The 23,999-nt window shown below is 40.8% G+C and overlaps 1 protein-coding gene across 1 annotated transcript in view; it reads right to left on the bottom strand.

The window, feature by feature from the left end:
• TGFBR2 (transforming growth factor beta receptor 2) overlaps positions 1-23,999 on the bottom strand; it is a 56,560-nt gene that overhangs the window by 15,111 nt on the left and 17,450 nt on the right. The window contains exons 3-5 of the mRNA XM_061465007.1: positions 15,616-15,787; positions 14,366-14,556; positions 1,576-2,375 (exon numbers count right to left, since the gene is read on the bottom strand). Coding sequence (XP_061320991.1) covers positions 1,576-2,375; positions 14,366-14,556; positions 15,616-15,787 — 1,163 coding nt within the window. The remainder of the gene's footprint in view (positions 1-1,575; positions 2,376-14,365; positions 14,557-15,615; positions 15,788-23,999) is intronic.

The following is a 23,999-nucleotide window of genomic DNA, read 5'->3' as shown; positions in this document are numbered from 1 at the left end:
AAGGGTAAAGTTTAGAAATTATGCATAACATGAAGGCCCCTTCAGTAAAAGCTACAACACTGCCACTGGCATGTTGGGAAAGTTAAGTGGGTAACACTTGTGTGCCCAGAAGAACTAAGGTGGAGGTCGAAGTAGAATCACTTCACACCATCATACTACTTGTCACGGAGGAGAATGACACTAGCTAGGTCACCCCCAGATTCACTGGAGCTAAACAAAATGAAACAGTGGGCCTCAACACTGGTGCCCAAGGTCACTGACACCAAAGCAGCAACCTGCACAGAGCAGCTCTGCTCTTTGTTGTTAGTGTTGGTGTAGACTGTGGAAGTGGCAGTATCAACACTGTCCTCCTACTTCCAAGTGTCTGTGAATAATGCCAGAGAAATCAACTTGAAATTGATACAGGGTTAACCAATGTACAAGTAACAGTCAGCTTTAAGCAATCAAATTGTGGGGTTGAGTTTCAGAGCCCCTGCCTTACACTGCTGAACGCTGTTTTCACTTTATCCGAAATGGGACCAGTCTTAAGGCTGAGAATATGGTATGACTTCACTTGAACTCCAGAAAGGTCTGGTGAGAAATGGTATGTAACTGTGAGTGGTGTTCTTATTATTTTAAATATGGCTCCACTGGTTATCATTCATTCCTGGCTCTGGTTAATAAATCTTCTCAAAATGCATCTCACTAAAGAGACTTTCAAAGACAGATTTGCATCTCACTAAAGAGATGTTGCATCTCACTAAAGAGACTTTCAAAGACAGATTTTCATTAGATAAACAACAGCAAAGCTCTTGTGGACTCAGCAGAGCACTAGCTGTCCCTGACAATGTTTTAAAACAAAATATTAGTTCCATGTGAAGTAAAAGTCATCTCAAATGAACAGGCTTTGAAGGGACCTACATATAAAAATATAAAAAACCATGTATGTATGTATAATTGAATAATTAGGAATCAATTAACAAATGGTCTGAATTTATACTATGAGTTGTCATCAGAAGAGCCAATATTTAGAGATGTACTTGAAAAATTTAATCTTTGAAGCATTTATAAACATTCTGCTGGCCTACCTCTGAAATAGATGAGTGTTACCCACGCTACCTAGTTGAAGAAGCACAAAAGGGCAATTATTGTTATTTGACATTCTTGCATTTGCTTGTATGTGGAGAATGTACCAAACAAGTTTATTTACTTTAAATAAACAAGTTTATTTTTGTCATTTCAAAGTTATTATCTATCAGTTATCTGCTTACACCTCTTGAGGACAGAAGACAGACTTCACATATGCTGGGGTAAGCCAGGAGTGGGTCTACTCACACAAAACTGTAATGCCATCAGGCATGAAAACTGTGGCACAACGTTACTATGTGAAGCACATCCTTATCATATGTCTGCTTGCATTGACTGCTGTTGCTTTAATGTTAAGTTTAGAGTGTCTTTGTCTATAAACACTTTCACATTAATTCTTAATGATTTTGAGGGGCTTTTTCCTCTTTTTTTTTTTTTTTTTTTTTTCCCCCAGGAACTGAGACACCAATTGGCAGGATGCACAACCCCCTCTTCAAACTTTTAACTTACCTGTCCACTGTTAGCCAAGTCATCCACAGACAAAGAAGGGTCCAGCCTCAGGGATAACCCAAAGTCACAAAGACAGCAGGTTAAATCATTTTTCACCAGGATGTTGGAACTCTTTAGGTCCCTATGCACAATAGGTGTTTTGGGTCGACCACAGGGTGTGTGATCACTATGCAGATGGGCAATACCTCGGGCCAAGGACCCACCCAGTTTCCAGAGGTCCTCCCAGCTGATAATGTGCCGTGTGAGATACTCCTGCAAGTTTCCTCTAGCATGGAATGCGGTGATCAACCAGTACTGTTTACCAAGATCTGTCTTACGCTCCTCCGCTGTCAAGAATTGGAGGATGTTCTCATGCTTGAGGTTTACATCTGAAAAAATGTCTTTCTCAGTTTTCCAGGAGGCATATTCTTCATAGGGGAAAATCTTGACTGCCACAGTTTCATACTGCTCTGATGTGTTTTGCTTCAATTTGGCTTTATACACTTCAGCAAACCTTCCTTTGCCAACAACAATGTCCAACTCAATGGGCAGCAATTCTGTGTTGTGGTTGATGTTGTTGGCACAGGTAGAACTGATGTCTGAGCGGTCATCATCTAACATAATGGCACAAACATCACTGCAGTCCTTATGTTTCCTGGGCTTAACATTCTTCTCCCATGCCTTGTTGAGTTTCCTCTTCTTATGAGTGCGGTAGGCATAAAAGATAACAATGACAGCAACAGAAATCACCAGTAATGGGACAAGACTTATGATTGTAACTTTGGAAATTTCATCTTTCTCCTCTGGCTTATGAGGGTCATCTGTAAAGAACAGAAGAAAGGCAGACATTAAATAATATCATAGCTTTATGCATACAGGAGGCTGTTAATAATTATAATTTCTATTTAGAGTGCAACACATGATCTCCTCCACTGACAGTAAATAATAAAAATCGTCACTGCTTTCTTACTTTAAAATACTGTTTTGGGTGCAGGCCTCCACTTACCAGGACTTCCCTGTTTGTTTATTTTATAAAAAGTCAGAACTGAATGAGGAAGAACCTAATGTAATTTAATAGCTTTTTAAAAATTATTATTATTATGGATGAAACCTTAATTTTCCTCAGTATAATAGCCAGTCTCCTGTATTTACTCTGTCAATGTATTCTGAACAGATCTGCCCCTTTATCCAGTAAGTACTAAAACACATTGATTTTTCTAAGATAAAGAAATAAACAATGCAGCATGTGAATTCCTACTTGCTTGGTTATCACTCCAGATCCAATATATTTCAGTGGGATCCATGTAAAGACATCTTCAGGAAGCCTGCCCACACGCAACTACTACTTGTTAATATTCAAGCACAATATGTATGCCTGCATACACATCTGAAAAGCAAATCTCATTCTCATACTTTGATGTGAGAGTTCCTAGAACAAATTCAGACACCTGCATGCACACAGGCATTTGAATCCTACAGGCACAATCAGGCATGGGTGGCACATCGGAATTGTCACCTCCCCATGTACTTTTTGCACAGATTTGTGTATCTGAAAACTTTTTTTGTGTGTCACTTTCTGACTGTCCTGTTGTAAAGCAGATGGCTTGTTCCAAACTCCATAGCTGGTGCAGTCCACAGACTAACACATTCTTATGTGTAATACATAGAAGCACACAGGGATGTATTCTAAAATAGGGAGATATAATGGGAACGGTACCAATCAATCATTTTTCTAGTGGCGGAAGCTGCCCCATCACCTCTAGAAGTGACCTTCTAGTTCAGCATTTCTTAGGGAAGATAAACAGTTTAAAAGGGAACAGTTTTATTCTGAAAATAGATTAAAGAAGGAGGGTCAGAGTTTATTTGAACCTGATTTGATCGGACACATGGAAATGTACTCTCCCAGTCTATTTCTTCCTTTGAGTCAGAGCAAATGTACGACATTATTTTTCCATGAAGGAGGGGATTGATTAGAAGAAGCCCTGGGAGTCTCACCTCAATGGACTAAAACAACAGAAGGTGCAACCAGAGCTAAGCAAGTAGCTTGTGTTGGCAGCATGACACGGGCGGATGTTTATATTAGTGTCACTGACTCATGTTCTGTGTATCAGGCCAAATAAGTCAATGCGAAAAGGAAAAGTTTAACAAGCTCTGAAAGAAAGTTGCCACTAACTACATTAGCCACAAGCTTCTGTTTTCCCTACTTTGAGCCTCTCAAAATGAAGGTGAGCAATGCTGAAAGGGGTGAGGGAAAAGAGTTTACAGTTAGAACAAGCGGTACCTCTGGCCCTCCAATTCCACCGGTAATCACTTTTTCATTTAAAAAAGTCAGCCAGAAAGCAGCTGGAACCACCAGATATTCAGAGGCAGGTGATGTGATATCTGAAGGGCATATTCATTATTTGGAGAAAGACCTGAATCCTGAACCAGGATGGGCTTCCGCTGCTTGAAAGGTTCATCAACCAGATGTGGAGCAAGTAATGCCTAGCCTCTCTCAAAGGGTTTCAAGGAAGTGTCTTTCTAACAGTGACATTCCTGGCTAGCACAGGTTAGTGTCATTCTTTAGAGCACCTACAAAGAATGTTTTTCCTTCATTTATGCAGAAGGACAGTTTAAGACAATTCCATCTTCCACATATACACAAACCACAAATCCTTATTCTCAAGAGACTTCCCTTGGCAAAAAAAAAAGGGAGTAAATGTTAAACAAAAAACACCCCCAAAACTTAAAAGAATCACAGATCGCAGGGACCCCTTCTGCTTCTCAACATATGGAAGAGTGAAAAAAAACCCAACTTTTTTTGTTTTTGTTTTTTTTTTTTAATGGCCCTTCCTGGAGGAATATATTTAGACAGCCCAATGTCACTGGCAGTAAACAGAAGATTTGCATTGCTTATTCCTATGTGCATCCTTTGCTCTCAGAAAATCTGCTTTATAAAGAACTTGGGAAATAACGGTGCCGGAGGACTGACTATGCTGTGGGATGGCTGTTTTGGACTTTTGGCTGCAAGCAGACTACAACTGCATGAATGCAGCTATGAACTGTAACAATCAGCTAAATAGTTTTGATGAACATTTGGGGTTCTCTCTTGTTTTTTGTTTTTTTTTTTTATTTTCTTGCCACAGAAAAGCATGCTTTAAGTTTGGGCTCTGCTCTTGGAACTGAGTAATATGTCATCTCTACCATATGGTATACTTTTTTAACAGAGATGAACATGCATGTCTCTTTCAGGCCCTCTAAGCCCTTTTTCTTTGCCACAGAGCTGCAATATGTAGCCTAGATATTTGAAAAACAAATGTCTAATACCCCAAAAGGTATTAGTTCTCTTCCAAATTTCTCCACATGAGTCCAAGCAGTTGAAGGTAATTGGTTGCATGCTCAGCAAAAGCCACCACTCCTTGACTGTTATGACTACCTTTTTAAGGGTCTCTGATCACCCCTACAATGCCCTAAAGCAGGCTGTCTTTATTTGGCTTACAGCTGACAAGTCTCCACACAGCTCCTTTGGCTCTTCCTCTTTTTGCACAAAAGAAAGCTTTGCTTGTGGTGCAGGGGGATTTCTGTGTGGAAGGGAGAAACTGTTGATGTCTCAAATGTCACTTAAAAAAGAATGAAAGAAAAAATTAATCAAAGCAGAAGCTGAGCAGTTCGGCCACTTCCCCTGAGCACTGCATTGTCCTGCACCCCTGCTGCAAAGTAACACATCCGCTTTGGCACTGTCCCTTGGAGGAAGTGAAGTGAAAAACATACAGCCACACACCCCCACCTAAAGCAGCAGGGACATGCTTGTGTTCAGATTTTAAGACACTAGAGAAATGCCACTCAAGGCTTCAGATGTGCAAGAATGAGTAGCCAACAGGGAGAACTGAGTGTCAGGACTGACAAGGGTGAACCCTGAGTTTAGGAGGGGACAGCAGCAGCAAAAAAGATGGTGGCACTGAGGGCTGGTCTGAGCAAGGCACTTCTGAAATTGCTTTTGATTTTGACTGCTAATATGAGCACAACAAAATCAGCCCTTCTAGCACAAGCTAAGGTTGGCATAATTCTCTGTTGAATCTGTGTACAAAGAGCAAGATCAAAATTCAGAGCATATCTGTATGTTTGCATAGTGGCTAGCCAACGTTTTCTGGCTTAACTACAAGAATCTAAGAATAAATATGCTCGTTTACTTATAAATGAATACCTATAACTCAAACCCCATAATTTCAAAAATGGGAGTGCTGCTTCCTCTCTCTGAGCCCCAGAATGAGCAAAACCTGGCTGCAAATGCAGACAATGAAATAGTTAAATGAAACAGTTTTTCAGGTTTTGGAAATCTGCTCTTTAATAACTTTCCCCACCCAGAACTATTTTTTAGGTGGCTCAGTCTTTTCTTAAGCTTCAAAAGAACCTATTAATATAGCATAACAATAGAGAAGTTGAGCTAAAAGAAAGCTTCCTGTATGTGGTTTAAACTAAGCACAAGCCATCTGCACAATTCTTAACACTACCTAAGCCTTTAGGGAATAGGGCTCAGGTGCCAAGGAAAATGGAAACTCTGTACAGCCCCTGTTCAGTCAGGAAGCTTCAAAGCACAACAGCCTACAGATTCTTGAGGTTGGACTGGATGCCTTTGAACTTCGGTGTCACTGAACCTTGGAAACAAGAAATAAAACAATGGCAGTAAAATTAAGGACCTGCACTTTAATGGCAGTAGAATTGCACAGCCAGTACTGACAGAACTACTTCAGTGCTGTTTGCTGCGCATGCAAGTTCTAAAGTCGCTGCCTGTTCGAGTGCTAGTCAAAGCCACATAGCAAGGCAAGAACATATTTGATACTGGCAGAACTCATGTATTGCATCTGATGTATTGAAAGCTTGTCTAGTGTCTTAAAAACCTCCGGAAATGCACAGTCACAAATATGGGCTTGGACCTAGAACTGTGATCTAGTTATTTTGCAAGCTCCTGAGACACAATGCAGCCCTTTGAGCTGACTGGAGGACAACTCTGTTTTGCAGCAATTTTGAGGTGTCAAAGTTTGGTTTCAATTCCATGCTGGAATGAAAAATAAGACTTTTTGAATGCTTCTGCAATACCAGAATTCCGTTCAAATCTTGCAATTTGGCAAGAGATGTGAGTGCTGAAACCCCATCAGTGAGGGGACTAGTCAGGGGTATGGGAGCTCCAAATTCAAGTCCTGCTCTGATCTGTGGAAGAGCTTTTCGTCTCTGATTATTCTGAATTTGGCAAAATGAGAGTTTGAAACTTATGTGTGGACCGATTGCTGAGCAAGACACTCGGCAATAAAATACGGAAAAGTCTCCCCATCTCTTTAGTGCTACTTTCTGGATGAAAACTAATTCCATAAAATGCTTCATTTTCAGTGAAATGAAGTTTCAATCTGAGCAGCTGTTCAGGGTAATTTAGTTTATCGCTATTGAAGAATCCTCAAGTGAGAATGAAATTCTTTAGTTCAGTGGAGTATCTCATGTATCTTCCTGATTTCGGTCCTTTTAGAATTAAATGGCTTGGAAATCTTCAGCAAAACATTTTTAGATGGGAAACGCTGGTTTTCAGAAAAAAAAAAATCTGCTTTTGACATTCCTGTCCTTTTCCGTGGAACCCCTAATTTGAGGATAAAAGTGCTGTGAAAGTTGATCCACCTTTTGTGTTTTAAAACTTCTGCTAATTTTACTGGCATTGTTTCTTTGGGCTTTGTGAAGTGGGGGTGGAGAGCTTTTTTACTGTGGGGAGTGTGCTTTTTCCCTAGGAAAATAGTTGATTCTGACACAACTTGTTACTTGAGAGAAGAGACCAGCCCTCACCTCACTACAACCTCCTTTCAGGTAGTTGTAGAGTGATAAAGTTTCCCGTGAGCCTCCTTCTCTCCAGACTAAACAACCCCAGTTCCCTCAGATGCTTCTCATCACACTTGTGCTCTACACCCTTCATCAGCTTTGCTATCCTTCTTTGAACCCACTCCAGCACCTCAGTATCTCTCTTGTAATGAGGGGTCCAGAACTGAGCACAGGATTTGAGATGCAGCCTCACCAGTGCACTTAGAATCACTGAATCTCATACCATTGGCCCATCAATCCAGTGTGTCCGGATCCTCTGCAGAGCCTTCCCAGCCTCCAGCAGATCAACACTCCTGCCCACCTTGGTGTCACCTGCAGACTTACTGAGGGTGTACTCGATCCCCTTGTCCAGATAGTTCATAAAAGTATTAAGCAGAACTGGCCCCATTACTGAGCCCTTGTAACTGGCTGGCAATTGGATTTAACTATATTCACCAGCACTCCTTGGGATGGCCATCCAGCCCATTTTTTACCCAGCAAAGAGTACACCCGTCCAAGTCACAAGCAGGCATATTCTCTAGAAGAATGCTGTAGGAAATGACGTCAAAGGCTTTACTGAAGTCTAGACAGACTTTAAATCTACAGCCTTTCCCTCAAAGACAGTGAAAGTGACAAGGTAAAGCCATCTCTAGAGCCTGTTTCTAAAGCTGTCTTTCTAACGCAGTGCCATCTGCATGGCTCAGAATTTGGGCCCCTAAGAATGTTTTCTCAGATGTGTGGGAATTCATTCATTTCACCTTTTGGTTATTTGCCAGCCTGAATGCTGCTCAGCAGTCAACATATGGCTCGCAAATTAGCACTTAGTGCAGCTGATTGCCCAGTGCCACCACTTACCTATTTTCCTGAGAGGGAGTAAGGCAAAAGTACGAGCAGTTTTCTTGGAGAGCACTGGCACACAAACTGCTGCTCTCCCCTAGGGGCCTACAGCTTTGCCCTTAGCACATGACTACCCATGATCGGATGATCAGGACTCAAGACATCTGTGTTATACTCAGGGAAAATCCCCCAGTTACATGACCCAGTTATGTGTGTTACATATTTGAAGTCACGCACATACATCTGTCATCTGAAGGGAATGCAGTCACAGGGGTGGGGGGCAGGCAACTTGATTGCTCTGGGTGGCTTACTTTTGTAAAGAGGCTAGGCAGCAATGATGTAATGGATATTTTAGCTATTGTAAGCAGAATTTCATTTTTCAACTGATTGCCAAGTATGCTATTCAGCACCCAGGAGGTTTTAAGAAACTCTTAAGCTCTAAGGCAGAACAAATAGTTTGTTGCTGTTTTATTCCCTCACTGCTGGCTAGAAAGTGTAATTCCTTGTTTTGCTAGCACAGTACTCATTTGTTTAAAATCTCCCACCCCAGGATGCATTCCCTTCTTATCTTTTCCATTATGCAGGTCACTTCACCGTGTGTACACAGCAACTCTCACACGTTGACTTTTGAAGCTGAGCTTTCCTGCTCAGCAACAGGAAAGCCAACATACTCTAACTTTACACGATGTCACTGTGTTTCTGTGATACATGCCTCAGTTATACAACTCAGTGTCTGCTGCTGTTTGCTGGTGGTTTTCTGGAACAAATCAATCTCTCCAGTTTCAGTATGTTCCAACAGATGCCACACATTAACCACTATTTTTATTCTCAGACTGAGTTTCACCCCTCCGACCTTTCCCAAAATACTATGTTGTCAGTGTTAGTTACAGTTTGTTTCTGTCTGTAATTATTAAAGTCTCTTCTATGACAACCTGATAAAAGCTTGGCCACGTTCCCACACTTATTAAGCTCTCAAATGATGCAAATTGTAACAAATATGCCAACCAGACTGAAAGAGCGCTGCCTAGTTTGTTTTTACACAGATCTGTAACTGAGCTCTGCATGGTTATTTTCCTAGGAAGCAAACAATATAAATAATACAGAGCAAAACAAAATTCTGGCTTCTTTTGCCTCTTTCCATTCAATTTCCTTTCTATCCCACTAAGTGAATCAGACCTTCAGTATTAGACAGCCTCTCCTTTGGTTACATACAGCTGCAGGCATTGGGTGGGACTCTGTGGCTGCAAATACCTAAGAGGAAACATAGAGAACAATGCCAATATACAAGTGGTGAGAGGCTCTGTGCAACATTATGTAATGCTACTGACCTCTTTTATGGGGCAGCTGGAAGACAGTTACCTTCTGAACATGTTAGTTGGATAACAGAAAAACAGATTAATGAAAGCCTTTGTTAAAATCCACTTGGAAGCAGTCCAGCTGTAATCATCTCCCTTCTGCTCTTCCTTGAGCACTGGATAACTCATCACATGAGTATTTATGGCCTGGCGGCTGTTTCTGCACAGATCTTTAGTCAGCTGTTAAGTCTGAGATCTTCCTATGTAGCCAAATAAAATCACTAACGCTTTGTGTCTAGTAAGGAGAGAAAGAGGAGAGAAAGAAAGGAAAAGACAGGGGCAACATATTAGAGACAAGTGAGAGATACCAAGTTAAGGAAACTCTAGAACATTACCCAGATCTTCTGCGATCCAGGCACAGGACAAGGCATCATACAGGCATGCCTGTGGTAGTTCAGGCAGCAGAACAATAACAGGTCTCCCAGGTAACAACTGTACATAGTGAGCAATCACAGCACTTGACACACTGCAAATCCATCCGCTGGAATTTGTTCAGGCAAATGACTCAGCCACAATTGATGAATCAAACACACTCTCAATTAGCAAATTCAGTAAAACCATAATCAACGTGAAGATTGTTAGCAGCACAACACCCCCTCTTCCCCAATTAGCTTCATTATTCTCATAATTTTTTTTGACTTGTCAGTGATCTTTATCACTGAAGTTTTGATATTTTAAGACAACCGCTTGGATGACCCAGATAGTCATTAAAACTTGTACACATTGTTGCTGCTAAACGTTTCTCCCATATTATGGCTGGGTGTGGTGGGAATATCCAAAATAATGACCTCATCTTCTGGTACATAAGGAATAATCACAGTCTACCTAAACAAACCCACAGCTGTTCAGGTAGGCTGAGTTGTTTGAACCTTGGTTGCAAGCCACAGGGAGAGACAAGTGAGGATGAGAAATGATCACCATGTAAGTTATTAGAATGAAACAACTCTAAACCAAACTGATCTGTGCTACAGGTCTGCAAACCATATTTCCAAATTTTGACATCTCTGCATTTTTTCTTGGATTTGAACTTGATGCCCAGGTTAACAACTGCATATATAACGACAACAGTACTTAAAGGGTTTGTTTTCCTGTCTGCAGTCTCCAGTGCTGGGGTCACCCTTTTGCATGCTGCTGAATGAATGCATCTGAATAAGCCTGCAAAACAGGAAGAAGTTGCACTGCATAGAAGGTAGGTCATACACTGTGTACAATGCAGGTATCCATCCAATCTCCTAGGCTACAATGAATGCCTGGTCATCTCTGCTCACAGAGAACAGGTCAGATATGAGGCTGAAAAGAGCATGTCCTACTTGGTCCCTTTGGATAAACAAGCTTTGATCTCAGCCAAATAGCTCAGGATCAGGAAGAACTTTGTTAGGCCTTTGTTGTGCTTGTACTGGCTGATGAATGGAGGCTGGCAGATGGTGTGGAGAAGGAAAAGTTGATGAACAAAGCTGCCCAAACACCAAGGGAGGCCTGGAACTGTGCAAACAGCAACAGACAGACCTGGTTCATCGCAACAGATCAATACATAGCAAGGCAAAACAAGATGCAGAAGATCCACCAGACATAACCAGACACCAGCGAGGAAAAAAACCCTGCTAGTCCAGTCCTGCACTCATCTTTCCCATGACAGCAAGAAAAGTCCTGTCTACCACCCAGCCAGCTTCTAGCCAGGCAGGGCCTTTCTCCGCATGATTTCAGCTAATCTTTTCCAGTGGTTTTGCTCCTTAGCTTTGCCTGCTGGCAACACTGACATTAGACATTTGAATAAATAATAATTAAAACACACTGGCATTCAGTTTTGCTGTGAAAAGCATTTTTCCACCACAGGAGTGTAAGATGCTTGCCAGTCATCCACAATTTTGTTTGGCAAAAAAAGAGAGGGATTAAAAAATAAACAGAGAGTAGTCAGATTTGCAGTGGCTACCTGTCTCCTGTATATTATTTCTCCAAGAAGTACAGAACATTGTTTGGAGTGATTCTGCACACGGCATTTTCCACCTGCTGCCTGTGGCCTGAAATGCCAGGGATCTGAATCAGGGTCAGCCTCCTCACACAGCAGAACTACAGGCATGTTTAGGCACATGTCTGACTGTGCCTTGCTCATTTTTCAGATAGGCAATTTAAAGGGAAGTCCATACAAGAAGCAGGCATTTGATTTGGATGTAATTACCTCAAACATTTCCAAAGCTACTCTTGACTGAGTCACAACACTTCCCACTACCCAAAACCTTTAGATGTTTGTGTCTAAAACTGGAGTCAGGAGATTTACCCCTCACAGTCAAGACTGATGCACTCCAACAGTGCTGTAAAACAATTCTTCTATAAAGAATAACACCTCAGCTCTGAATCACTGCAACGTAGTGACTAACTTCTGGTGGAAATTAAAACTTACTGCCTTGCCCACTTTTCCTTCTTACCTCAGAAAAAACAGGAACAAACTAAATCTGGTCTGCCTTAAGTGTGCACCCAAGAGAAGAAGAGCTAGAGCACTGACCATTTATAGCAATAGCTTGAAAGAAAAGGCTGCGATTGACAGCTGAAAAATTACAATCTTTTTTATTGTCTCAGTATTAGCTTAATAAATTTATACACTTACTGTTTGATCAGGCTTTTTTAGACAGCTTTTGTACACTCCCCAAAACCATAGGCTGTGCAAAACCACTGCAAAAATTCTTGCTTTGGTGTACAAGAAATGAAGAGAGAAAAAAAAAGCAAGAACGAGGTACAGAATAGATCTGGTTGACAGACATTCCAAAGGCAAAATTATTACAGGCTATTATCTAGTTGTCTAGAGGAGCTATGGACCAGCTGGCTGTGATGTTCTGCTCAAACTTAAACACAGACAGGAAACCGCATGTCTGATACTGTAAAAATCGTTTGTCTTCCTGCCATGGCTAACCAGGCAAGCAACCCAAAGAGGCTGTTTTCATTTAAAAGAAACACTAATGCACAACAATAAAAGAATGACAAAGCCTCAATTCTCCCCCTCCCAACTGGAGTTAATGCTTGTATTTGTGAATGAACTGGAAATGTTACAAACTGAAATTTTATATTACTTTCCTTTTTATCTGTGGTTATTCACTTATTACATGTGAATGTAATACAGTTTTCATGAGTCACCTACAGTGCTTAAAGCTTAATTTATACTACAGCTCCTTTTAAACTGCTCTGGAAGTGTGAGGGGGGCTGCAGATTTCATGGGAATGAAGGCAGCTGGTGTTGAATTTATAAAATGGTTTTCATAATCATACACAAAGAAGACACACATTTGTTAGAATGATTGCATACATCTACGTAGCTCCAGGAGAAACAGCTATAACATGACTAACTCATAACAAATTAGCCAAAATCCACAAGGGTGTGGTTCACTTTGTATAAATACTCTAGACAGCTGATGGAATAAGAACTTTTCTTTGATAACACATTGTCTTCAAAAAAATCAAGGCAATCTGTTAGAATTAGGTCCTCTGTCTACCACCTGTGCTCACATCAATACCAGTATTTACTTCAACTCCTTTAAAGCCCACCTAAGTAAGGGTTAGTCATATAACTACGGATCAGTAGTCAGGTTATCTGATTTCAAATAAAGATTGGAGTGTGACTGGATGAGGAAGAGGGGAGGAGGTGGCACCAGATATGGATAGACTGGGCCAAGGGAGGCAAAGACTTTCTAGCTCACTCTTGGCTAATCTGGTGTGGTTTTGCAACCAAAACTAGTTTGCCCTCTTGGAGGGCTGAGAAGAGAGAGCTAGAAATCTCTCATATAGCTGTCCGCCTCATTGCAGTCACACATCACATTTCTCAGGAGTAGAAACAGCTTCCCAACCCTTCATTATCTCAGGTTATGAGGATTTGATTATATCCTTTTCTGAGGAACTTACAGGTGATAAGGGTGGGTTCTGTGTGCTGTACTCATTTATAAGTGTGCACATAAAGTTCTCCAGAGGAGGCCTCACACTTGCCTCCAAGAGACCTAACAGTCTCAGTAAAAGAATCATTGTGGGATTCAGCAGGTAGAAGAAACAAAGTGAGGGGTGTGTGTGTGCACATGCACGTCTGTGTGCAGCGTGTAGTCCACCAGCACTGTACACACCTGCACTGCCTTTACTGTGTTTGCAGCGGTCTATATAGTCTTTACTTCAAGAAGTAGAAAGGGGACAGGTTATACACTTGTAATTTGGTCTATACTCAGATTTCACTGGTTTAACCGAAATCATATACACGTTCTTATGCCATAGTAAGCATGAGGTAACATATCCACTAGTGAAGGAACACTGTAGCTACTTCACACCCCCCACAGAACAACTGCAAATGGTCAGTTACAACAGATAAGCTGACTTTAAATTCACATCCAATCAAGTTACTCAGCCATATCTGTATAAACGGATGTCACACTATGGCAAACCAACCTTTTAGAAGAGGCAAGACCTTAAATATGGCATTTGCCTCTTGATTTTTTTTATAACGTAATTAGCATATGTTGTATTTTGGTGTGTCAACAGAACAGCTCTAAACGTCCTGCTTTCATCTTTCTTTTCATCGACTTTTAAGTGCAGTGTCTCAAGCTGAATATCAGACTTACTTCAAAAGGAGGAGGACAGGCTGGCAGGAAGAAATATCCTCTGAACACAGAAAAGAAAGGTTGAGGTTTGGCAAGACTCAGAAGACACCAAAATAGCTCCTGCCACTAAAAGCTTTCCTCCACAAAATGTGATTCCAAACTAAACTGCTATGACACAGTTAATATTAACTTGCAAGGTATAGCCTAGGAATGCAGCATAAATTATCAAACGTACCTGATGGAAAAATGAGCATATCATTGCATTCTTCACCTGTACAGGAACACATGAACATCAATCCCCCATCTTCCTTCTTTTCCCTCATCAAACACTGCTCTGAGCTGGAGTCATCCAACATATGACCATACAGTGTTTTCTGGGGATCATGGCATATTGTTTCTAATGTCACATTTTCATCATTCTGTCTCCTAAAAAATGAAAAAGAGAAAACTGAAAACAAGGAAGAAATATTTTATAAAGGGAGCAGACAGCATTGCATCTTCCCCAAATTTGCCTCTTTTGAGAACTCAAATTAGTATCATTCTGGCATGAAAAATCCAGAATATATTCTAAATTGCACTACAGGCACTTCATATGGCAATAATAGGCACTGACCACTTACTAAAGTGGCACAGGACAAATATGGAACAGCACGCTGGACTGACGCTACATTTCAAGTGTCCACTTCCAATTACGCTGAACATCTCTTCGAGTCAATGAACACAACTAATCCCTTAATAAATGAATTAAGTGGTTCTAATTCTGTTCCTAAATCTGCAGTAATGTTGCAAATACTCAGTTCTGTTCCTTTTGTCCACCTATGAACTTATTATGAGTGTTTCTGGCTTTCTTTGGTAGGATTGGCTTACCATTTATAGAAGGGCAAGACCCCAGTTTTTAGACTGGAATGCAAGTTTAGGGTCAATGAATCCGAAAAAAAAAAGTAACAACTCAATTTCATATACTTTTGATTTCTTTGAACCTAAACATAAAAAAAGCACCACTCCTGTATCAGAGTCATTATAGACACAGGGTGTTTTTTACCAATAAGAAAGTATTTCTACCTATACATGTTGAGTAAGCTTACTGTGATAGATCTACATAATGCAGTTCACTTTGAAACCTCAGAGACAATTGTCTTTCGTCAGCAAATTCTACTGTAATCCTCTCTGAGTCTCAAAACTGCTTCTATTCTCGGTGCTGCAGGCAAATGCAGCTTAATGGTTTGAACAAAGCCATGCCTCTTTTCCAATAACAGCATATGCTGGAACAAAAATGCTTTAGAAGAAAAAGAACACTTCATATCAGAATTATTGTTAACTTCAAACAACTCTCAGTGTGCTGAGCACAGATATGAGTTGGAAGTGAGAGAGCAAAGCCCTGTGAGGTAGCAGGGACATTATGAATATCAGAGCAATCGAGGAAAGTACTAAGTAATGATGAATGAGGGTATGCTCCCTCTGCACTTGTATGAAGAAATAACTTACCATATAGCAACACAGACTTCACTATTCTTCTCACAAATAGAAGTGATGTTGCAGTTGCTCTTGCACTGATGTTGGTTTGAGCAGGTTGTTACTTTAATGTCACAAAATTTGCATAGGTTTGGCATTTGTAATCCATTTTCCTTAGTTCTGTCTACAGGTGACATAATTTCAGCTTAAGGAAAAAAAAAAGAGAAAGAAACTCAATAATGGTTGTTTATCAGCTTGTGTTACTGCTCATTACGAAGATAATGTTTTCAGCAGTAGCAAACATTTCCTTACACCTTAAATTGGAAAATCCTTGATCTTTCACTGCCAATTTTCTTTATTACAAGCCAAGTGCCACAGTGTCAAGACCAGGTTAATCAAAGTGAATTTGAAAAGTGAAGTCAACTTCTATTGACTTCACAGGGAGCAAAAGTTGCTTTGCATTTTGCAGAATCAAGCTTACTGTGAGTCTGGTTTGCACTGGAATAACTACTCTGCAGCCAGCCATTTGCATTATTCACAGGCAACATATCTGTCCCCTATGTACAGTATATTGCATCATGGTCTGTGTGCCCAAGTAACCGTGTATACCAGAGTGGGAATGCACATTAGATGGGCATTATGACATGGATCAGGATGAATTGTGTCAGTTTATGTTAACTAACCTGAGGCATTACATAGGTGCTGTTCCTGATGTGATTACTGTTCACACAGAAAAACACAGAGCTGGAAGTTACTTTCAACCTAAGGTAGATGGTCTGCAAGAGGTTGTGGGTGAAAGTCAAGCTGGAAATGCAATAGGGGATCTGTGAAGCTCATGTAAACTGTTCCTGGAGTCTTCCTGAGCTAACTCAAGGGGGCTTGAACTCAAACTAACTTGCCTTGTAGAAGTATACTTTGACCCAACAGCTACATTTCTGATCCCAGGCATTGAAGAATTACTTGCTTACTGGTTCCAAATCTTAGTACTCACCATCTACTTCAGTGTGGGGCAGGGAAGAGATATTTTTTGCCCACTGTATGAATTTCAGGAAATACATTTTTAGTTCAGAATTTTTTTGAAAAGCCAGCATGACTACAAGGAACAGAAAATGCCAACGTAAACTTTTTTCTAATGCTAAAATGAATATGCAACTATCTGAAGTGGAGCAGGTTATCTACAATGGTTTCAGTCTGACTCACTTTGTAACATACTTGGAAAAGTAGCTTGAACCACTTTAAGGAGGTGCCGGGTTTCAAACAGCGCAGCCCTTGTATCCACCTGTGTATTAAAACTATGTTCACATTGCTCTCTGTGGGAAAATGTTGCTAGGCAATCAATAACAGGCAACAAGGGATTTGTAATATCCCCTCTCTCGTGCATTAACTGAGAAAGAAATTTTTTCCTTCTAGAACTTCACTATTTACTACTATTAGAATGTTTTATTACAGAAATTAAATATATATGCTTTTTCTAGAAGGAAATTAAAAGGCCTCTTGCTAACATTTTAAATGGATTTCTGAGCCATTGTGAGGGACTGAGAGACAAGTCTTCCCTCTTTATCCAAATCACAAATCCTTTTCATCACTAGCATGCTCTGATACTGACCCTAGGTCTCTGATCTTACTGCCATTGTAATCAATGGCAAACTCCCAATGATTTCAGTGGCATAGAAGAAGCTCCTACACGGGGGGGAGGGGTTACTTTGAGCTCACTGGGAGCACTCGGGTGGAGAATGCTGGCAACATGTTACAGGCTAGCTGAATTTTAAGCCCCAGATAGACATTTTTTCTTAATTATTCCCAGAAGCCATGCAGAAGAACAAAGCCTCATTGAAGTAGGTGTGGGAGGAATTCAAAAGTAGTGTCCTATAAAATATGTGTTGATATAATCATCATTATGGCAAATTGCTCCTCTCTTCTGGATGGTACCTTTCATTTACCACATGCTGAAGAGAAACTAATAGCTGTGGTGATATATCTAGATTCCAGTAATGATCAAAACAACCTGATAATGAGGGACTGTCCCCCTACCAGTAAGAAGCACTTTCTGGCCCTAAAAGCTTGGATGAACAATACAGACAAGTATCAAGGGAGAGATGAAGTGACTCACCCAACTTCACAGAGGAAACCTGTGGCAGGGTGCCAAGCAGCTCACAACTGAGGACAGGGGAAAGACATCTGTTGCTCGAACTGCAAAGACTCTAGCTACATCTAGACTGCTTTCAGCTCTGAGCTCGTATGGCTCTGTGTTTCACTGGGCAGCTGTGTGGCAGTGGATGACTGCTACAGGCACGACTCAATCCTCTCTAGTGCCTGCAGCACTGGAGCCAAAAGCCACAGGAAGGTGGGTCCTTAGGTAAACTAGTTCAAGCACAATATGTTTGTTGAGAGGCAGGGCTCGTTCCTGTGCCATCCCTGGCCATGCTGGGTATTGCCAAGACTCACCCACTGGAACTGGAACAAACGGTTGAAAATATGTTTGGACCCCTTCCAAGGAGAGATCTCCAAACTATCTGGAAGCAGCAATCCACTGCAAAGTCACAAACCTTATGTTTCTATGTTCAGTGGTAGGCCTTAATTTAACTACTAGCAAAAGGCTGGGTAGTTAGGGCCAGCTAATTTCTGAAGAGGTTAAATTAATGTCAAAAATCTAATGGGGTTTTAGGACTCCCAGAACCGACTACCTTGGAATTTTCTCCCCAGAATCCTTGTAATAAGGGTTGACAGTGTAGTGCCTCTCTGCTAATGCCACTGGTAGTTCAAAGTACTGGATAAATTGTCCAGGTGGACAAACTTTCTTCCACACACCAGCATCTGATTTAAAGTGAGGCTGCAGTTTACTTTCTCTAATACTGTCACATTCCTTTAGCAGGTATTGGAGCATTGTTCATTAATACAGCTCGGCCTTGCCCATTGTGATAAACTGTCTAGTTCTAAACTAAAGGCGCATTTGATTTTCTCCTATCAGGCTGATGCTGAAATTCCACTATCAGACTGCTGTCGAAATCAACCTCTGCAAAGAGCCCAAGATGAAATCTGGAGTTGGATGTGAACCTCAACATCACCCTTCTGATCACAGCCTGCTACTAAACTCTGAGGACTTTAAAATCCAGGACAGGCTGGTCTGCTTCCAAGTCACATGAACTCAGACCTATCTCTAAGAAACAAAATCCTGCCTGGAGAATACAAGTTTGTAGCGTTCTTCCCCAGGGAACTGTATTCACTCATTCCCTGAGGGGCCCACAAGCGGTTCACTACCAGTAACATTGCTTCTCTTCTTGTAATTGCTTGAATGTCCATCTCTAAAAATGTTTGAGTATCCTATGGCACGCTTCATAGCCCATGAGCCAACTCCTCAAGGTTTTCTCCTGTTCAACCAGTCACTTGAACACTGTGCACAGAAGCAACCTTTCATTTTGCATGAAAAACAAAAACAAAAGTGGATATAATGGGAAAGTCAATGGAGAAAACACAGATTTGCACATCTAAAGGAAGCCATCCTAAAATGTGTGCCTGTCTCCTACAATTTGAGTTTTGCCTTCTGCTCTCTGGTGTTAGTTTTCTTATTTTGACTTCTACAGGAAGCCTAATTCTAGCTTTCCTTGCTCCCTTGTCCATGGAGAATAAAAGGCTGTGGTTTCTTGGCTATGAAGCTTTCAACCAACCAGTTCATCAGCACTGATCAGTCACTGTGGTTAAAATGCATGGAACATGCAAGCCAACACGTGGGCTAGGTATTCTGGAAGAGACACCAGAACAGCCACATAAGAAATACAAACACTCCATCCCTGGTGGTGTTCAAGGCCAGGTTGGACAGAGCCTTGGGTGATATGGTTTAGTGTGAGGTGTCCCTGCCCATGGTAGGGGGTTTGGAACTAGATGATCTTAAGGTCCTTTCCAACCCTAGTTATTCTATGATTCTATGATAAACTCCATGGATTCTAGTGAAGCCAGGATTGCAGGACAAAGCTTTTACTCTGTGGTTCATGTCTTCTTTATGATTTAGCAGGATCTTATTAAACAGTACGCCTCGCCCAAAGTCTACTGACAGTCTTGAAGTTGTTTTCTTTGTTTCTGTTGTTTATAGATGTGCAATTTTAATTGAGGCCTCAGTCTATAGTTTGCATTCCTCTTATTTTTCAGTATCACTACAGAACTCTCAAAAGCCAACAACTTTTAAATAAAGCCCAAAACAATGTGCTGTCTTTTTGGGAATATCTACACTGGAAAACTTTATGTATGTCTTAGGATGCATTTCAGGAACAGCAGTCAATTTCTCTTACTTCTATCCTGTAAAAAATACTGTTACTGCATTTCTGTTCTCTCATCCAGTGCCTCTGGCACATGTATACATATAAAACAGCATTGCTGAACAGATAGATCTCATCCCTTAAAAATTGCTGAGGGAGATATTGGGATGGGAACTCAATTATTCAGCTGTTGTGAAGTAATTCCACTTGGTGGGAGAGACTTGAATTTAAGACTTCACTACATCATGGAAATCTGCAAGACAGAGGATGCCTCTACCAGAAAGCCTTGAAGAAGATTGTCCTTGTTCTGCCAAAGAGCACACCTCCACAGCATTATATCTAAGTGACTGTAAAGCACAGTAGCAGCTGTGAAGAACATACAAGCTGTATTACCTTCTTATCCAACATAAAGACACCAGATTTTGCCAGGAACAATACTAAACACAGGGTTTTTTTCTATTTTGCCTACCACCCCCCGTACACGATCTATAAACTTAGTAGAACTTTGATAGTAATGGGGACACTGCCAGCACCATGAAAGTGGAGATATGATGACGCAAAAGCACATTCTTTGTCTTACAAATACTGATGAATTAATTGCAGGAGGGAAGAAGCCAAGAAAAATGTGTGATCCCATTACTTTTAACGCTGGATGATATATCCTAATTGTTATTCTTAATTATACTGATTATCTTCAGTGTAGTAATACAAGGAAGAAGACATAGATCCATAATCAACCCCAAAGACTAAAAAATCATGAGTTAAAAATCATAAGACTAGCCAGAGATATCATGGAAATAAAGGAAGGGAAAAAACCCAACCCAAACAACCAACCAAAACACCCAAGCAAAACTGGGTTCTGCTTTATTTGCTACTGCCACCTGGACTCTTAGAGTGCATTGGAGTCATGTTTTGAAACTTCATCTGTAAGCAGGAAGGTTGGAATTACTGTCTGACTTGCAAAATCGAAAAGACAAAATGAAAATAAATCCCTGAAATCCAGGAGCTTGATCTTTAAAAACAAAAAAAGAGCTATCATATGACTTCATAAAATCACAGGAGTTGGCAACACTGTTGATCACCTAGCATCTCCCATGACAATGCCTCCAGGGTTAACCCTATGAAATCTGTATTTTCAATTGTTCAGTCAGAGCTTAATGCTATCATGAGATGAAATGGAGTGTTATGCTCTGATACATACTCCATACTTACTATGTGAGTATGAACTCACATAGTTTATACTGTCTTGGACGCTACTTTGGGCTGCAGTCCTTTATCTCAACTATGATTTACCCCAGTAGCATTACCATGGGCACAGGACTTTTGTGACTGTTTCTATTAAGATTAGCAACAATGATTTTCAAGAGTGGTGAAACAGCCTCTGTAAAGCCAAATATGAGCTATCTTTTGCATACAAATAAAACATATCAGAGGAGAACAGGTTCCATATATGTTTAGCTCACCAGATATTTAACTATCCCTTTGGCAGGACTCCATAAAACCACATTCCTACAGATTCTTTTGCAGAATGTCTCTGACTCAACCTGTATCATATATAATCACAGACCCCTGATGTCTGCCTCTAGCAGCTTACTTTCTTTTTTTGTCCCTAATAAGGTGTTTTACCTCTTAGGTTTCCTTTTCATCTTCAGTCTTGTGGCCTAGCACAACAGCTGCCTTAATCAATACTTAAAGACACAACTTTAAGTGTACTAATTGCACTTCTGTTTGCAAAGTGGTTGGGACCTTTGTATTGCATTGGTGCTTGATCAAACCTCACTGGGGCTCTGCAAAGTATAAAGACCAAAATAAGACCAAAATAACTTCCTTTTTCTGAATACATTCTCTCTAAAGTACATGGAGAAGATGCATGTCATGGCTTCCCCCTATCATGTAATGGCTTTTGCCCATCATAGGAAAAAAATGCAAGTCACACCTATCAGATGGCAACAATACAATTATGAATGCAATGAGACACACAGACAGCCCTATAACACACTCTCTCACAAAGCAGCCACTATGAGATGGGGGAAAGAACAATCCTACAGGCCTTTGTGTGGGCTATGAGTAGCTCTTCAGCCATGACTGAGAAGTCTGCTGAGATTAGGTAAAGCCATTCCAACAAACTAGACCTAGCCAGAAGCAGTTTGGCTACCCCAGCTGAAGGAAGACCAAAGCAGAAGAACTGGGTCACACTGAGAAGGGTACTGAACTGCACTGAAATGTGGGAAACCACTATTTCCCACCTACCAGCAGGCAAGGAGTGGGTATGTATGTGCAGAGGGAGAAGACAGAAGGAAAAAGAGCAGGAGTTTGAAAACTTTGTTTTTGCAGTGGAAATGCCTGGCTTTTAACAGCAAGTGGAACTGACAAAACTTTGCTTTAGGGATTGCTGCAGGCACTGACACAGAAACAGAATCACATCTGGCAGGAGTTCGGGGGAGGGACACAACCAGAGAAAATAAGGGACGGACCAGCATATTAAGCTGGAGATCTTGAAGATAAAAATCATTCTTGTATTTAAAGCATTAAAATAACACTATTTTTATTCACTACTTCCAAACCGAGCTAGAATTGGCAGTTTTAATCATGTGCAGGGCTCTTCTCTCTGGTACAGGGCATGGCAGCAAACTGCTTTAAATAAGCCTAAGAAGGAAGCTTGATGCTGTGACCCCTGACTCATAATTAGTGCAGATGTAAGTACCAGCTCAGTACTTACAACGGAAGTGTGAACACATTCTGAAAACAGGGAATTAAAGTAACATTATTGTGATGCTTCAAATAATGAGACAGATTTTTACCTGTGGATTTTCAACTTGCTGCTCTCTTCCACGTTTTCTGGCCACTGTTTGGCACTCCATGGCAGGCAGAACAAAAGAATACTGTCTCCAGGCAAAAAGCCTGAAAAAAAATTCTAAATGATGGCTTCCCATAGGGCACTGAAAGGGACTTTTCATCTTCTCCTGACTTTAACCTGCAGCCTCCCTAACACAGCCCAAAACCAGCACACAGCACTGAAGAAGTGTATGAGATATAACATGATGGTCAATTTATTCAACTATTACTGCAGGGTCTATTTTTTTTTCCTGCATAATACATTCAGTCTGGAATTTATTAGAAGGTGACTTTGCTAGTTAACTCCTGTGACTTCAGATACTAAGCAAGTATCAACTACAGCAATGCTCATCTGGTTCACAAGATTAGGAAAAACAGCTTTCCTGTTTTGTTGGAATGATTCATGTTTCAGAACTGACATTTGCATAGTTAATTCTGTCCATTAAAAACCATGTTCTGCAACTTAACCACGTTTTCTGTTCTTGCCTGCCCAGTGAAAGCTGTCATTACTTCACTTGAAACTGGGCTGAAAGAGTATAAACACTTCAGCTTTGTACAAATATTATTTTTCCAACTTACGTGCCCTGAAAATAGGCAACAGCCAGTCAAGCATTATACAGTTATTTGTGTGACATAGAAGGAAGCAAAGTTTTTTCATGACAGAAGAGTCTCTGTGGCAACCCCCTCCAACATTTAAAACATACACAATTAGGAACAATTCTGACTCAGAAAAATACAAATCTGCCTCCACTCTGAGCTACAGAGCTTCACCAGAACAAACCCATGCAACTGAATCTTCTAAGTAGGTTGAATGGAGTTTCGAAACCCCTCATACTTCTCCCTTCAGCTAGTTAAGAAAGCCTGTTTATAGAAACATGCTTGTCTCCACTCCTGCCCCCTCAACAGTCACACCACCACCAAAAACCTACTCCAAAATATGATAAGGCTCTTCGTTCTTTGTAATAGCATTGGGGAAGGTGAATCATTTGTCCTGAAAGAGGCACATATTCCCTCCAAAAGCTTAGTTTGTATTTGTTCCTTTTATCTCTCTTACTACAATAGAAATGAGGAATGTCCACCTTCAAGAGTTGTTAAACCCTGTTTTCAAGGGCCTATTTATTAAACTACCAGTTTCCAACAGGGAAACTCAGGAGTCTACCCAATACAGGTGGAACAGTACTTTAGGACATTTTCTAATATGGCCAAGCTGACTCTATTAGCCGTGAAGTTCCCCCTGGAGACATGATTCTGGCTCTTCAGTTTAGCTGCAAGGCTACTGAATGTGCTCACTGCCACATAGAAACTGAAAAATCCAAGAGTTCATTAAAAATT

Source organism: Pezoporus flaviventris, unplaced genomic scaffold, assembly GCF_033815535.1.
Source record: "Pezoporus flaviventris isolate CSIRO_AGI_PZ_B2104156 unplaced genomic scaffold, CSIRO_AGI_Pfla_v1 ptg000037l, whole genome shotgun sequence".
Classification (NCBI taxonomy): domain Eukaryota; kingdom Metazoa; phylum Chordata; class Aves; order Psittaciformes; family Psittacidae; genus Pezoporus; species Pezoporus flaviventris.
This window is presented reverse-complemented; position numbering and strand designations above follow the sequence as displayed.